The following is an 18,103-nucleotide window of genomic DNA, read 5'->3' as shown; positions in this document are numbered from 1 at the left end:
CCATTTCCTAAATCTCAGTGCTCTTATTTTACATGGATCAGGAAAATTTATTTTATTGTAATTATTTTTGTGTGTGTGTTTTGAGGAACTTTTGATAATGAAGTAGCTTGTCATCCCCCTTAACTTTGGGGGGGCATTTATTATGCTATAATTTTATTTCGTAGTTAGCTGATGTATATATTGTATTTTTATTTACTTTTAAGATATTTTGACAGGCAAACTTTGCATCACTGGAGTTTTCTGTTTTATATAATTTTGACATTAGAGTAATTGTTGATCCCTTAATTTTGCATGCCCAGTAATTGCCAACAGCGCGTAACAGAGACGTGACCGATTGCTAACGAGCCGATCAGTGGTGAAGAGGATAAAAGTAAGTTAATTTAGATACTTGAACCAACACCCAATAGCAAGTTGCTAGTGTTCGTATGTAATAACTGATTAAGACTTTACCTTCATTTTTAATATTAATTTGGTGACAAATGAAAAAGATTATTTTCTCTTCAATAAAAGTAAAAAATATATCTTTTCTTAAAAATTTATTTGAATTGACATATAATTGGTTTATATTGATTTTTCATAACAAAATGTATTTATTTGCCCAACATGAGAGGTTCCGAACACTTGTTGACGTCGGAAGACTGGCTATGGCACCCAGCAGCTGATGTCCTGGAGAGCACTTCTTACCTTGGCACTGGTAATTGAAGGATTTTATGTATTTAAAAGCACAAACGTTTATTATGTAAGGATATTGTGTGATAGACCTTTTATGTGAGACACCAGTAAACCTACTTCAGGAATGGAGGAATTTATAGTGACAGTGAAGGACAAGCGATTACTCATTATAGTAGGTTGAATTTTGATATACTTACTAGTATTTTTTTTTTTTTTAGGATTTATTTGGCATAATACACTGGCGGACAGTTGATATTTTACCCAGTTGATATTTTGGTAATACTGTAGAATGAGGGTGCAGGTTAACCAGCAACTTCAGAAAAATTGTATAGAAGACAACATCCTTACCTCAAGAGTGACCCCAAATGTGATGAGGATTTGCAGTTTTAGTAACGGTATTATTTTACTCTCGGACATAGCGCCCCCGAAAGTTATAAACTACTGATGCATTTAGATCTCGCTATTCTGAGCATTTTGAATCCTATATATAAATGGTGGAAATGGATAATAGCGACAATTGAATTTAATTGATTTTTAAATAGTTTTTAGTCTTCGTCTCTGTGAGGCGATGTTATCGGTGCATGCACAATGCTGACTGACGTTTTCCAATCGTGACCAATGAGGTATCGATATCACTCAAATTTTTTTCGATCAATCACATTTGATTTTTTTTCAAAGGAAGCAGCCTGGGTACGATTTTAATTTCATTGACCAGTTTTACAATAGCCGTGGTGGAGGTTGGCTGTCGTTTGTGTTCCATCGATCAATTTAATTTTTTTGCACGAGTTTTACGAGAAAGACGATTATTCTATCCAATTCTTATGTATCGCTGGTCCTTCCACTTCTAAGTAAGGTATTGTACTTTCGGACATGGCACGCCCCAAAGTTTTTAACTAATGAAATATTTAGGTTAGTTTAAGCTAGGCCTACTGGGGGTCCGGGGGCAGAGCCCCCGGCTAGGAGTTAGGATAGGTTTTGTTAGGTTAGGTTAGGTTAGGTTAGGTTAGGTTTTGTTAGGTCAGATAACTCGTTTTCGTTTTCCCTCCCACCCAAAAACCCCGATTTCCCATGCACTACCCCATAATTGTTGGGGTGGGGGGGGGGTAAATAAATTGCCATTTCCGCCAAAAATGAAGGTCAGATTCGTTTAAAAAACACTAAAATACACTGGAAAAACATATTGGTCATCCCCTAGGGACTCGTGTTCTAAAGTAAACATTTACCTTCGTAACATAATCATGGTGATTTATTTTATTCTGAACACTAAGATATGTCAATGGGCAACTTGATCTTCATTATTGACATGACTTTGAGACCTGAAACAAATTACCAGTGCTTGCCGTCAGAAATGAGCTGTTGTTGAAATATTTAAAAAAAAAGTAGACGGTCAAAAAAATGCAAAAACCTGAAAACCTAACCTAACCCCTAGTGTGTAAGAACCTTACCTTAAGAGATACAGGAGGATAGAGTGAAGCGACTTGAATAAGGAAGTGGTATGTGTTCCGACTTAAGAACGTCCTCAGGAATGGAACCCGTTCATAACCCGGGGACTCCCTGTACTACTTTAAAATAAAGGGAAAAGTTTTGTATCATTTTTATTATCATCCAAACAACATCACTGAAAAAAAAATCAATCCTATAATTCCTTCTGGTGAGAGCTGTCTCCTCAACTTTTACCCAAGAAACAGAAATAAACATGCAAGAAGAATGCATTTTGCTTCATTTCACTTTTAAAATTTTTCATATTTTTCCATCTGCAGAGCTACCACATCTGACCTCCGTGTTTACTTTCCCATTACTACAATCTCTTAATTTACTGTTCATTAGATGAAGAAATTTATCTACTAAACATGTCAAAACTGTTGTCCCTCAAAATGCATTCCTCGTGCATTTTTTTTTACATTTCTTGAGGTAAGACAGTACTATATGGCAAAATGTTGTCAATTTGCTGCTTAAACAGGACCACTTTCATCACATATTACCCATTAGCCCGTTACATAATATGTTGGAGATAAGATAAACCAACCGAACCTAACTATCTTAACATTCTAAATTTAACCTAATCTTCCTAACCTAATCTTGGATAGGTAGGTTAGGGTGATCTATCTTGTCTCAAATAAATCTTATAGCTATAGTACTGTACAGTATAATGTAGCACTAGTTGGTAAGTTATTGTTTGTGTGTACAGTATGAAATACTACTCAGGACAAAATTGTTATGCTAATGCAAATATGGTAACTACAGTGTATATGAAAATTGAAAATCCTTATAATTTTTGGGGTATATTTTTGGGGTAATAAAGAAGTTATCTTCTATACAAAAATTATGTGAAATTGCTGGTTGTAATAAATAAGATGTTTCTAATACAAAAATCTTTTTATATTTATGCTACACATGTGTAGATTCATTGTGTTTGGCTTCATTTACTGGTAGATGAAGCAATAATCTTAAAATTTAATTTTACAGATCAAAGGCTGGCAAGATGTTTGTGAATTTGAAAAGTAAAATTGGTGATGTGACAGACCTGAAAAAATTAAGCTCTCCACAAGCCTTGGCATCTGTGAGTGGTTCTCGGCAACGTTCCTCACAGCACACCCCTGGTAGTCTAACTCCTAGATCTCGTCACTCACGTCAAGCCTCCACTGCATCGCTCCAAGCAGTTGGACTACCTATATCACCTCCTCAGTCCCCAACAGATCAAGAATTGCCCACAAATAGTCATGATCGGGTATGTACTAGTAACATAACCACATCCTCAGAGATTTGTAAAACCAAGCTGGTTCACAACTATCCAGACCATAGGAGAAGTTACTGTATACAGTATACCAGTAATATCTCCGTTAGCCAGAATCCCTCAACCAGAAGTCTCCGTTAGCTGAAATTGAAATTTTCTTGGAAAATCGTTCCCAAAGCCTTAACTTTCTGGAAAATTCCGGCTTTAGGAATGATTTTCCAAGGGGCACATTTTCTGGAAAATTCTGAGAAAAAATTCCCAGTACCTGGAAATTTCTGGGTTTGAGAGATGAAAATCATGCGCATTTACGGAAATTCTGGGAAAAATTTTCCGGGGATGGGGGATATTTTTCCAGGTTCGAGAGATGATGTAATGGGCAATTTTTGGAACTTCCGAGAAAATTTTTCCATTACCCTGAAAATTCTGGGGATGAGGGATTTTTTCCGTCTTTGAGAGAGTCATCTCGTTACCCAGAAATCTCTCATTCCCGGAAGTGCTCTGCAGTTCTTGTTCCGGCTAACGGAGATGTCACTGTTACACTGTACAGTATTTTTTTTTTACAGTATTTCATTTAATATTTTGGAAAGACTGTAATCATAATTTGTACAATAGTTATAATTTGATGTATACCGTAGTGCTGATAATTAAATTATTTCAGGTGCAAGAGTTGGAACGTGAAATTGCAAAATTACGAACTGCTCTGGAAACACAGCAAGATGCTGCACTTGAACGATTGAATACACGAGAGCAGGAATGGAGAGGGAAGTTGCAGGAAGAACGTGACAAAGTAATTTACCAATTTTGGGGGTTATCTCCATGATATTAGTGAAATGGGCTATTTCACCCCTTTACTGATGGATAGCTGAATACAGACATGGACATGTGAGACAATACTGACCTTATACTCCTGCCTGCAGTGCGTTTCCAAACACCTATAGCTGGAGGGGGAAGTTGACTTTCTGTCTCATATACTGTCAGTCCCCATTATTCATTGGGTTACCTTCTAAAAATAGGGACGACTAGTGAAATGGCTAATAGTGGGGAATTTTTCTCCATAAGAATGAATGGAATAATGGGGTTTGTGTTCTTATTTGTCGCTAACTTCACTCAAATTTTTTTTTTTTTTTTTTTTTACAGGGATTAGCCCACCCAGGCACAGAGTACTGACCCACACCGGGACCTGTGGGGCAAACATGTAATAATAATAATAATAATAATAATAATAAATAAAAATAATAATAATAATAATAATAATAATAATAATAATAATAATTCATAGTAAATGAAATTTATAATAAAATAAAAACAAAATTGAAAATAAAATACTGTAATAATAATAATAATAATAATAATAATAATAATAATAAAGAACCATAAAGAAATACAAAAATTAAAAAAAAAGATCAAAAGTGAGAAACAATATTCTGTATGTATGTTGTGTTGTCAATAGTAAGAGAAACAATTGAGACCCTGCAATTGTGTGTAAATGAGGCAGAAAGTCAGATGAGCAACCTGGGACTTGGTCAAAATTTTTGTGATGCCATATGGCAGCAGGGTCTACCATTAGACAACACATTATGCTTCCAATATCTTACCAGGCGGTAGTACCTCCCTGTTTGGTAGCTGCCTACAACCATTTAGGGTGAATTTTATACCATAAGAAATAATGTATTAATTGGAGCATTATGTTCCAATTTGTTACCACTGTACCCAATGACATCCTGAGAATAACAAACGAAATGATAAATAAAAGTAAAAAAAGAATAAAGTCAGAACCTTTACATTATATAGTTTAATGTAGACTGAACATCACTTAATCCTCTGCCTTGTTGTTGTCATTGCTGAAAGTTTTGAAGCCAACTTAGTTCTGTGTTCAATTTTGCACTGCACCTTAATCATGGAATGAACAGTGGTAAGAGACAAACCCACCATGTGGAAGATGTGAGCTACATTCTCATCACACTCGGCTTTTTAAAACTTTTTACTCTAATGCTATACTTTTTCTGTCTCTTACGGTCAGGCCCTATCTTTGCTCTTAACACACACTTTGACCCATAATGGCAATGTAACACAGACATAATGATAGGGCCCTTCATCTAGTCACACATCTTGTTTGATGGACATAAGAGAACATCCTTTAATTTGGCTCAGTATCTCTATACATTAGCCCTCACACTGTTGCTTACTGATTCCACTCTTCTCAATTCAGCATGAATTGCTTCAATTACATGCTGTACCTTTTATATCCACACACTCCTTCATGGAGCATACACCTTCTTCCTTTCTCTGCACTTTTTAAACACTGTGTCAGACAGAAGCAATCAGTGCTGCAAGGCACATTCTTCTTCTGCTATAACTTTTACATCCCTAACAAGCATCTTATTTGATGTTATGACAAGTATGTTGGCAATCTGGGTTTTTGTGCATCCTAGCTCATACATGATCAGCCTATTTGCCCTTTTCTTAAATGTGTTGCATACAACCATATTTGGTGCATCCCCAAACTCAAGTACTGTACTCTTTCTCCTTGCATATACAGTACCTTGTACCATAGCCTTTTCCACCATGCACACCTTCATAACCCCCTGTGTGTTTATTAACATGGTTGTTTAAGTTCTATAAGTTTCCTTTCACTAAGCATTCATGCTACATGTAGTTATTACACCAGGTGTCATGCTTTAAACTTGCTTGATTTCTGTATTAATTTAAATTTTCTATTGATTTGTATTTGGCTTGGCTAATCTGTGAGGAACAAAAAATACTTTGCTTAGAATGACACTTGAAAAAAAAAAATCCTCAGAGCTGTTGTTTGCTATGTTTCATTTTACAATATTTTTTACATAATTAATACAGTATCTAAGAGTTACACTACTCAAAGCCAAAGTTTGTACAACCAGATAAGTGTGATGGCAGCAGACCTAGAAGCAGCTGGGGAGAGGGAGAAAAAACTCCAGGAGAAAGTGGAAGATTCTAGTATTGGCAAGAAACAAACTACAGACCAGCTGAAACAAGCACAAGGTAAACTTGGGGATAATTTTATTTAACGCATACATACTTGATTTTGTAATGCAAGTCAGTGTAGTTAATTCACTTTAATCATAACACAACTTTTGACAAAACAATTTAGTGGGTGTTTTAAGCATTCATGGCTGTAGTGCCTTTTAACACATCAGAGTTTCAATATTACTTTTAGTTGGAATAATGAGGAAAGAATTTAATTGTGTCATTTATATTGAACTTCTTATGGATAGAAATGGACAGTAATAAGCAAATCATCAAAGTATATACCTGTACTGTACAGTAACAATATTACCCAAAGAAAAAGCCTTTTCAGTGAAAAAGAGAATGCGATGTTAACATTACATTTAGTGAACATATTTAAGTAGTAGACTCATTTGCTGTGCTTATCCTGGAAAATGCTATTTTAATAGAATAAGTACTGTAGCATCCTTTCTTCTTGATGATTCTTTATTTTAGCCTTACTGATACTAGCAGGAACCTTTAGCGGTCAACAATGCTGGTGAAGTCCACGTTGTCCTTGCAAGACATCCTTTGTTATTTTAAAATTTCTGTTTGGTTACATTTACGGATTCAAGTCTCACCCTTTCCATGTTCATGTCTCAAAGTACAATGAAATGATTGTCAGAACAAATAAAACATGTGTAGACATCTTCAACTTACCCTATATTTTGGGTGTTGCCTGAGAACCCATAACACTTGAAGTATGAAGATAATTACTAAATAAATGAATGGGAAAGATACTACATATGAGCTTTCCTTAACTCTAGGTGGTCAGGGGTAGGGATTAGGCAATGAAGATATTAGGTTGATGTATAAATTAACATAAAAGGGGCTTCATACAGCATCCCTATTTGGCTTGATACATATCTTTTAAGCTTGTACCTGTATTGCAGTATTATTTAACAATTATTATTCTCAATATTTTCCATTGCTTCATATTATCTGCCTTGTACATTTATTGTTGCTTGTGAAATATGTACAGTAAGTGTTTGAAGAAATGGGTGAGTGGAAAAGTTGTGTGTTATATGGCCGCTAAGTAAGAAAACATGTCTGACATGCATAGTATTGTGTGTAATGTGCATGAAATTCTTTACAATACATTAGCCTTAAATTGATTATTTAATTAGTGTTTGTATTTATAGTTTATGCATATCTTGGTTGTACAGTCCACAGTGTACAACTGTGACTGGAATTAATCTAGAAGTCTAAAATAGCTGATTAATTTTGAAAATACATGTACTTAAACTAGTTAATCTAGACAGACAGCAAACTTAGACCCCTCCCACAGAAATACAACAATGAAAAATTATCTACCCATATATGTGCGCATGTAATTACTAAATGTAAAAAAGTAACACTTACCAGTACTGCAGGCAAAGAATGAAGTATCATAGAAAGGTGACACAGATGCATGATAAGTGACAAATAGGTATGGTAGGTGACACAGATGCATGGTAAGTGACACATAGGTATGGGAGGTGACACAGAGACATGGTAGGTGACGCAGGCAGCAAGATTTGCTGAGATTTTCCCAGATAATTTTATACATATCTCGGCCTTTCCCGAGTTATGCTATAATACATTCCGAGACCATATCCATGCCAAGTTATATGAGATTCCGAGTTATCAATTGCCGAGTTATCGAAGGTTTACTGTATTGTACTTGGAATTGTTGTGAATTACTCTTGGCATGCACATGGCTGAGATAATTATTTCTGTACCATTTCCTTTAGTAGTATATATTTAAAATTCTTATGACAGTCCAACTTGAAATGAATTTCTCAGTCATGGGGTGACAGATTGGGGGAGTGTTAGTAGCACTGTTGATCATTTTCCTCATTTGATATTGATAGCCCTTCTTGTTATTTTCAGCAAGAGTGAAGGGTAAGTTGCACACGTTCATCTTTAATATAGATATAGATGCCTTATCATAACTGGCCCAAATTTCCTGTGGTGGTGAAGTAAGGCAGATTTTGCACATAATAGATAGCATCATTCATCTATACATGTGATGGATGACTTTATCTACCATGGAAATCTGGTGAAGGTTGGATTAGATGATAGTAGTTGTTTTGCTTTGCTTATGCTAATATTTTTCACTTATTCTGGTAATGACATTTATGAGGTGATTATGCTGAAACTACCTTTAAATGCCTCACAGATTTTTTCCTCTGAATCACCTTTAAGAGTTCTACAGTCTACTTTTCTGTAACCCTAATATGATTTTTGCTGCAGTGCTGTCTTCAGGTGGAGGGTTTATCTGTTACCTTCGCCACATGTGCTTTCTATCCTTCTGAAATCCAACAAAGATAATATACTTATTTCTGTCTATTAACTTTACTTTTCTTTCTTCTTGTTTTATGATGGAAAGGAAAAAGAAACAGCTCTTATTCTGATGAGTACAATGTACTCCATATCATGAAATACAGTACAGTACTCTGTGTTATGAAAACTGAACATTTTTAATACAGTACAGTGACCACCATCATAAGGCCTGTCCCAGCCAACCATCCATCCAGTTTTGCCAAGGCAGGAAGATTTATTTTACAAACATTTTCTAGTTACAGTACTTTACATTCATTTAGAAGAAATGATGCAGGTAAAAGGTAGGAATGGTGAGATTAGAGGTATTGATGAGAATAATCTGATCAGTTTTGTGGCTTGTGCTGATGCCAGGCTTTATCCCAATGATATAGTGGTACAGTAGAACTTTTGTTGGTGGAAGCTGTAGCACCATCTGTTCTCAAATGGATGTCATACATATTTAGTTTTATTAATTTTTTAATTTTTTTATCTAATATCCTTTATGAGGTTCAGTATGCTTGCATCACTCCATGTAGAGGGATAGAGTAAGGTTAATGATTGGTACAAGCTTTTGTCTGATTAATTATTGGATTGCTGTATTTTTGCATCTTGAACAATTTACTGTACAGGTACCTGTACTATATTTATTACATATACTTCTGCTTTATATCAGTAATTTTCTTATATATAATTTGACTTACACTCGACATTTTTTTTTTAAATGATGAGATATTGATGTGAAGTAAGATGCTAATTTATAACATGGTTTTTGAAGGTGGAGGAATTAGTTTGAATAATTTTCTTTGTACTGTAGTACATGTACAGTCTCATTCAAGATTCTTCGAACACTGCTGGACACAGCTGGCAACTCAAGGCCGTTTGTTTACTATACAGGTAGTACGTAGTATAATATAATACGAAAATTTAAAGCCCAACCATTAATTAAGCAACAGGGAACTAAGTAACCAATCACCGATAACCTTTTGCATTCATTCATAGTTTTTACTACGTACTATAGTAAGCAAACGGCCTTGAGTTGCCAGCTGTCTCCAGCAGTGTTCGAAGAATCTTGAACGAGACTGTACCATATCTCAAGCTAATGTTAATGAGTGTGTTAACTGTAGGTTAGGTAAAACAGTGGCTAACTTTTTGTTGAAGCTTTTCTGTAATAGTGTTTTTCTGTGTCCCCTTGTTACTTTTATAAATATTTATCTCTACTCCATGTGCTAATATTCTGTGCAGTTGTCCTTCATTTATACAAATTGGCATATATCCTGCTTTAAATTGGTATAAAAATATTGTATAAGTTATTTCTTTATTTCTTAATAGTCTTACCCATTCATGATACTGAGATACCTTTTATCATTGCCATACTGTATTACTAGAGCTTGCTTTAGTAAAATTTGATCATGATAACTTGACGACTCTCCCAAATTTTTTAATCCTTGTTAAGTTATTGCAAAACTATATATTATTATGATTTATTATGCCAACTTTACAAGAGTTATAATTCTGTATTATTAAAAGCTTCTGTGATAGATAAGAAACTATGTATATTTGTAGTAAGGCAGGCATTGTATTACATGATGTATTTGGATACTATAGTGTTTCAAATTTATATTTTTGTTAATAAGTAATTGTTGCTACTTTTCAGGGCTTGAGGCAAGAATATGTGATATGCAAGAGAACTATGACCAAATGGAAGGACTTAATGCCCAGGAGATGGCCAAGATCAAACACATGGTCAGTATAGTATGCTTTAAAATTTTCCTTAATCTATAGCCAGATTGAGAATATGCAGTAAAGGAAGAGAAAAAATTAATGTATGTATGAGACTAAGGATTTGGCTTAAAAATCAATATTTATTCAGATATACACATTCCTTAACCTCTTTTTCACTGAGTATCCAATGGCACAGTTGGCCAAATAACTTTGTACAGACCCAACAAATATAGGTTACCGGTAGGTAATGGTGTAAAATCCTTGCTTCCAAACACATGATATATCCGTACTTGTCACTCAAACGAGGACTTCTATACCCTCTCCTATCACTCCTCATCTCCCCTTGTTTTTACATTATTACCAGATCGGTTACCCTACTCAATACTTGTTGGGTCTCTGCAAATATATTTGGCCGACTGTACCTGTACACCATGCCCCGAAATGCATTCTACCACAGTATAAACCAAGCTGTGCCACGTACTTCTCAACAGATATTTTGCTCTTCTAATTGGCTTGGAGCAATGAGAAACATTGTTTTGGGTCATTTTAAATCAATCTGTTAGTGACATCATTAAGTGGCACTATACGTCACCATACATCACCAGAGATTATCAGGTTGCTTTTCTCATTAAATATCTGTTTCCAAAATTTGGAATTTACTAAACTCCCCTTAAGCTGGCACCAATTATCCATTCTGTTTAAATCAACTTGGTGTTAGCACTTTGTTGCCCTACTCCGCTGCACTGGACCCCTGTGTTATCGAAGGCATCCAGAAAATTGTCTATGGATTTCTTGTCATCTCTCACATCACGAAGAGATTTAAAATACAGTAACAGTAAACTAAAAAAATAAATATTAGGGTGACTGGATGTAAGTGAGAATGAAAACAAATTCATGTGTGAATAGGGAATTGGAACAGCCCCTGTTTATGATTTGAAAGCCAATAAGCAACAGAATTTTTTTAACGAAATTTGTTGAAACAGGAATTGAAGGGCAGAAAAAAAACAAAGAAGTCAAAATTTCCATTTACAGGCAAACCTCTATTTACGATCTCCTAATCTACAATAATTCGCAATTGGCATTACATTAAGTCCTCGATATATGCGGGGGATGCGTTCTTGAAAACCCTCGCATAAACTGAAATCGTATATATCAAATACAGTACTTTGTAAAATGTGAAAAAAATAGGATGCGTGCCATAACCAAAAATTAAAATGTTCCAGATCCATTTTCAAGACAAATAAACCATAAAACAAATCAATACAATATTATATTTAAAATAATAGATCAAGCAAGTGTGCAGTACAATGTACACCCACGAAAAAATTATTTGGCACCCTTACGGCGTGATACAATATGACACTGATGCGGAATAATTCTTTAGTGGGTGTACTTAACAATAAAAGCTGATCCATCAACTTGGGTAGACAAGATGATGGAGGTGGTGGTAGAGGTTTTACATAGTGGGTGTTGATGGTGTTGGAGTGACATTTGCAGTCATCAGGGTTGGAATCCATATCAAGGGGTATGACATCTCACATAAGGCTGAATTTTGCTCTTATTAATTGAATTCCTGGTAGGAATAGGGTCTTTGCATATATAAAGGACTTACTGTACAGTATTTTTTTAAAAATTTATTTATTGGCATTATTTTTATTTATTCCTCGTTACTTGTACTGTATATATTATTTTAAAAAAACTATGGCCATGGGAGGAAAATACACACAAGTTTTTTCCTATATACTTACAGCCAAAATGGTGGGTGCATCTTATATGGCCGTAAAATACGGTAATTCCTTCACCCCATCACCGCAAATGAGAGAAGAGTTTATATACAATAGGTGGGCCTGACATTGCATCAGGTCAGGTCAGTTGCATGAGACCCACTAATCCCCTACCACATCTCTTATCATAAGTGTTAAAAGACTTAAAAAGTGATTATACAGGGATATGTCGTTTAGCGATATGGGTGTGTTCCTGAAAAATAGATCGCTGAGTGAAAAGAAATGAGGAATAATATCCATGGAGATGGCACGTAATTGTGTGGGGGAGTCGCCAACTCGCCACCCAGTAGCACTCAGAGCAAGTGAGGCTGAGCTGTGAGATATGTTAGTCATCGACTCGTAATTTCTGGGTAGATAAAAGTAATTTTTTCATTTTCTTCTATACATGCACACACACATTACTGTCACTGTTATTTGAATTATTTTTACCTAAAATCTTACCATTTTTGTCTGGCTGAATATGTGTAGAACTTATAGCTAACCCAATCACAGTTCAGCATTATGGGGGTGGGGAGTCCATCCTAAGAGTGGGGAATAAACTTCTGATTTATGGTCCAAGAGGAGGAAAGAGGCCAAGGTAATTGTTTGCTGGCGGCAATTTCAAATGAATGTGCGCAGCAGGAATTAAAAAAAATATATATACTGTATAAGGATTTGGACAAATGTTTCTTTCCCGGAAAGGGTCCGGACTATCAGAAATCCAGACACGGTGTCCAGACTTTAAATATGAATAATGAAAATCGAGGTACAGTACTGTATTGGGTTATTTAATCAATCAGACAATAACTATTTATGAACTCTACTTTTTCGCAAAAACTCGCAACTATCAAAACGATGCTGGTATGATATTTTCTTCATTGTAGTCTACTGGTATGCCTAGGGTATCAGATGGATGACCCCAGTATTATGTTGGGGTCTCCACGAAACACTTGTGAAGTTTAGTCATTTAATGATGAAACAGCTTACAGGCAAAACCACGTTATGATAATAGGACACCTGATAGTAAAGGGTACACATTAAATTGTGTTTACTGGATGCTGGTCCCATGTTGACCGACTTCTCACATGGTGACGTGTCCAATGTATCGTATATACATCATCACCCAGGAAAGATAGTGCTCTATTAGGATTTAGGATAACCATTTAGTACTGCTTCTGCCAAGAGTAGTGATTACAGCTTCTTTCTGTCTGTCTGTCTCTTTTTTTCTCTTCTTATATGAGTAAGTTGACATTTGTTCAAATTAATTATGTGTTAATGACTAAACAAAGAATAATGACTTTATCTGATTTAATTTTTTATCTTTATCTTTCAGTTGTTAAATACCAATAGTGAATTGGAGCAAGTACAGTCAGAACTTATTAAAAAAACTGAAGCCCTCTCCAGTGTTGAGTCTCGTCTTAGTTGGGCATCTGCCCTAGAAGAACGCATCAGAATTTTGAGTGAGGAAAAGACAGAGTTAGAAACTCAGGTAGCTGGGTTGAATCAAAAGCTGAATGCTGCCAATGCCAGGTAAGTCCATTTTTAATTCAGGTGTCATTCATGTTATACAAGTCCACCTTATGGAAATTCACATTAATGGAATTAAAAAAAAACATGAAAAGAATATTGAGATACGGTACTGAAAAAGAAGCCCATTAATAGGAAATATTTTGAACGTTTCCAGAGATTTAAAAAAAATGGAGGAAAATAAATAAATTTTGCCAACCTCTAATATTTAACCAAACACAATAAAATACAGGCAAATCTCTATTTACGATGGGGTTAGGTTCTTGAAAGAACCATCGCTGGTCAAAATATCGTAAATCAAGATCATTATAACATTGGGTTCAATGGGATACGGTTCCTGGCCAGTTGGACACCCACATGTATCACCGAAAAAAAAATCTTACAGTACTACTACACCGTATCACTACAAAACAATTAAACAAAACTCACCACATCATTAAGAACAAGTCTGGAGTGGAGACATCAACCTGTGTCCCACACAGACTTTGGGGAATCTGAAGAGTGGGGACAGGAGGTATAGACTTCATTCTGGCCTTGATGAGGAAAATGCTTGCCAGACATTTTCAAAGTTACACTGCTCACTTCACAAGAACATGATAATAATGTTGGGGATTCGATTCTTTTATGAAATTTTAAAAACAAAAATGTTGCAATGGAGTTGTGGTAGAGGATGAATGGGTCACACGTTACTGACCTGACCTGATCAATGTCGGGTGGAGGTGGGGTGGGGGATTAGTAGTCTCATATTACTGTCATTCTGATGCAGTGTCAGGTCACCCATTGTCAGGGTGGGGGATTAGTGGATCTCATGACCTGAAGATGTTTTGAATAAAAACAAAATCCAAGGTATTTTTTTTGGCTTGAGGCGGCTAGCAAAAATTGTATTAACTTTCATTCACAATATGTTATAATTGTGGTAACTTTCATTCACAATATGTTATAATTGTGGTAACTTTCATTCACAATATGTTATAATTGTGGTAAATAATGAATGTCCTCTCACTGTAAGGTAAAAAACAAAAACAAAAAAAACACCGATGATGACCGATAAACATTGCGCTCCATTTCTTACGCACATGTAACTAAATAGAAACAATGGCTGGACTGTCGTTTACCAGTTGGCCACAAAGCAGAATTCGGATAGATGACGCCTCGGCTGACAATTGAAGTGAGTGATACATTTTATAGTCCGAGTTGGCGGGGTGATGAATATCGTTATTGTGGGTTTTGTTTACATCGCAAATAGGGGAGTGGTCTTAATATATCGGCATTGTTAATGCAAAATATCGGAGATTGAGAGATTGTAAATGGGGATTTTCCTGTATATAATACTGTACATAGAGTAAAAACCCCAAGTACCTGATTAATTAAGCTACAGTGACGTCATTACTCAGACAGAATCCGATATTTGGTCATCCATATCAGCAGGGAGGCACAACTGTTCAAAACAACAGCCAGCATATTTCACTAACACAGATTGGCTTATTTAAGGAGTGCAGTACTGTACTGTACTGTACTTACAGTATACAATATTAAAATTTTTATTTTTATTGATATATTTTGGAATTTATTTATTATTTTATTTTTATTATTATTATTATCATCATCATCATCATCATCATCATCATCATCATCATCATCATCATCATCATGATTTTTGGCCAAAAAGCATGAGGAGTTGCCATTGGGCTTCTTTTAAGGTGAAAACACTGTTTATCTTGGAATTGGAAATTACCTTTTTTAGTAACTCTTAATTACTGTACATAAAACTTTTCCTTCCCTCATCCCAATCACTGTACAGTATTTCCACAAGGGTTTAACATTGTTGAACATGAGGTTATCCTAGAGAGTATTCTTCATGTTGGATGAGGGACAGCTGTACAGTTTTTTAATTATGGAGATTTTTGAATGATGTATCCATTGTGTATAAGATGAGTCCAAACAGATGTTTAACCCAAAGAACACTTGGTATGACAACAGACCTTAATGATACTTACTCATCTAGAGATGTATTAATATATTTTCAGATATACAGCTCTTGAGGAAGCAAAACTTGAGGAAAGTCAGCATCTTCAGCATCGTGTCATAACACTGGAACAACGCCATTCTCAGACTGCACTTCAGGAGACTGACAAAGTGCAAGCACTTATTAAAGAGGTTAGTGTTGGAGGTGTTACTTCATAACCTAACATCTGTCTTGAGCAACTCCGATTAGTCAACAAATCTAGGCAATTGAACCCCCAGGTCCCAGGATCCAAATTAAACATAGAAAAAACCATGTAAATAAAGATAAAGAATAAAATTATCCTTCTCCTTCGCTGGATTCCAAAGGAGACACTTTTGGCATGAAGATGCCCAAAAGGGAGAGAGTTTAAGAGATTTGGGTGCCAAGCATCAGCATGCACATTCTTTCACTTTGAGACTGCTCTTTATCTTAAACAATTCTCAAGAGTAATCCTCCACTCTGATATCCTTCAAAGCAATTTTCTGTTTTATCTTATTCCACTGTCATGGTACCCTAACCTAAGATACCATGTAAATACCCCTTAATGAGTGCTAAGATTTCCTGAAAGTTTATGAATTTTCTTGTACTGTACAATGAATGGTTAATGTTTCATAAAGTGCACAGTCTAGCAGTGCATTTATTCCTCATGCAATTTTCCTACCAATTCTGTTCCATCTAAGAAATTATCTTTTGAAAGGCCCAGAAAGGCTGTCAAGACTTCTTACATACTTATGAGATGAGAAGTGATGAAGAATCTCATAATTTCTGTAGCAAAAAAAAAAAAAAACCTTCAGAATGTCTCAGAATAAAAGATTCAACAATTGAATACAAAAGATGCTGAAAATGTCATCTCAATCATGCTGCCAAAAAGCTACTACTTATGAAGCATTTGTAAGAATATTAAGAGTGCTAGAGTGGCCTTGGAACTCACTGGACCTAAACCTGATAGAGAATGTATAGAATAAGATGTAACACAACGTGTCACCATAGAGCTCATTAGTACCTTGCTTGCAGGAGGTCAAGCAGATTTGGACAATTGAGATGGTTTGTGATTATTTCCAAACACTTGCTGAATCCATGCTAAATAGACTTAAACTGGTGTTAAAGTAAAGGGAAACTTGACAAAATATCAAGTAATATAATATAATAATTTGATTGTTTTATTATATGTAAATTATGTTTTTTAAGAATCATGTAAAAGGGTTACAGGATCAACATTTTTGAAGACACTGTAATGTAGAGGTCATGATTAAAAATGAATATTGTACAGGGTGTATGCTTTACGAGTACTTTTGAAAAAAATATTTACGATACAATACCGGTATATAAATACCTGTACTTGTACTGAATTATGAAGTACAGTACACTGTAATGTACACTGTGCAAGTATTGAAAAACAAAACAAATCAAAACAAAACTGTAACTGTGCAGTCCACCTTGATGCTGCTTCCCTTAGCACAGCAAATGTGTAAATAAAGTTTTTATACTCTACAAGGTTTTCACATACAGTACGATGTGTGTACGTATAAACAAATATTTCCAAAAGAATTTGTTTTTTTGCCATAAGATATGTATATGGGTAGAGAACATAAACGTAAGTGTTGTGCCTATCAGAGTGGGTTTGTATCTGCTTCATATGTCTATCAGCTGTACTTATCAATTTTCCCAAAGCACACTTGCACATGGATGTAGAATGTGTCTTTATGCTCATTCCTTTTGGACTACAAAGAGACTGCTGCCACCTCAGACCTTGAGTGTTAAGTGATGAGTATTGGCTGTACAGTAGAAAGCCATACAATGTACAATATGAAAAATGAAAATAAGCAAATTTAATTAACTTTCAAGTCAGCTCCACTTTTTTATTTTTATTTTTTCTGACACTGTTTTTGGTTGAAAATATACAGAATGTCTCTAAAGTTATACTTCCGAGGAAAATACACTTATTTTAAAGATAGTGTAGTTACATTAATGGTTCAAATTGATTCCCACCAGTCTCTAAGCTGTTTGCAAACATAAAAGCAAATTTCTTTAATGTTCCTTAACATGACTGGCCTGATGGTGCAGATTTCATCTTGAATTTGTCATTTGAGGTGTTTCAGATGTGTATCTTCATTGAATAAACTCGTGATTTTAAGTATCCCCAGACAGTGAAATCCATGGGATTTAAGTCTTGGTGCTCATTCTACTGATACACCTATTGTTCTATGATGCCTGACTTTATGGACACCCAGTATTTATTTTTTGCATGTTTTTATATGTATGTATATGATTGGTCGATAATTATAATAATAATAGTAGTAGTATAGACACTAAATAGTAAATATAATGGTAACACAGTGTGGATACTCAAAAACA

General features: G+C 35.2%; 1 protein-coding gene across 6 annotated transcripts in view; it reads left to right on the top strand.

The window, feature by feature from the left end:
- The first annotated feature begins 587 nt into the window (after positions 1-587).
- The window catches only part of LOC121854239 (golgin subfamily A member 1-like), a 33,269-nt gene continuing 15,753 nt past the window's right edge, over positions 588-18,103 (top strand). For 5 of the 6 annotated variants that reach the window (XM_042348757.1, XM_042348758.1, XM_042348759.1 and 2 more), the window contains exons 1-8: positions 588-694; positions 3,139-3,400; positions 4,065-4,193; positions 6,304-6,424; positions 8,300-8,311; positions 10,386-10,474; positions 13,550-13,746; positions 15,771-15,900. In XM_042348757.1, coding sequence (XP_042204691.1) covers positions 3,155-3,400; positions 4,065-4,193; positions 6,304-6,424; positions 8,300-8,311; positions 10,386-10,474; positions 13,550-13,746; positions 15,771-15,900 — 924 coding nt within the window. In that variant the 5' untranslated portion in view covers positions 588-694; positions 3,139-3,154. The remainder of the gene's footprint in view (positions 695-3,138; positions 3,401-4,064; positions 4,194-6,303; positions 6,425-8,299; positions 8,312-10,385; positions 10,475-13,549; positions 13,747-15,770; positions 15,901-18,103) is intronic. The other variant, XM_042348756.1, reaches the window with a different exon arrangement.

The sequence above is a fragment of the Homarus americanus genome, unplaced genomic scaffold, assembly GCF_018991925.1.
Source record: "Homarus americanus isolate GMGI-L3 unplaced genomic scaffold, GMGI_Hamer_2.0 scaffold54443, whole genome shotgun sequence".
Lineage (NCBI taxonomy): Eukaryota > Metazoa > Arthropoda > Malacostraca > Decapoda > Nephropidae > Homarus > Homarus americanus.
This window is presented reverse-complemented; position numbering and strand designations above follow the sequence as displayed.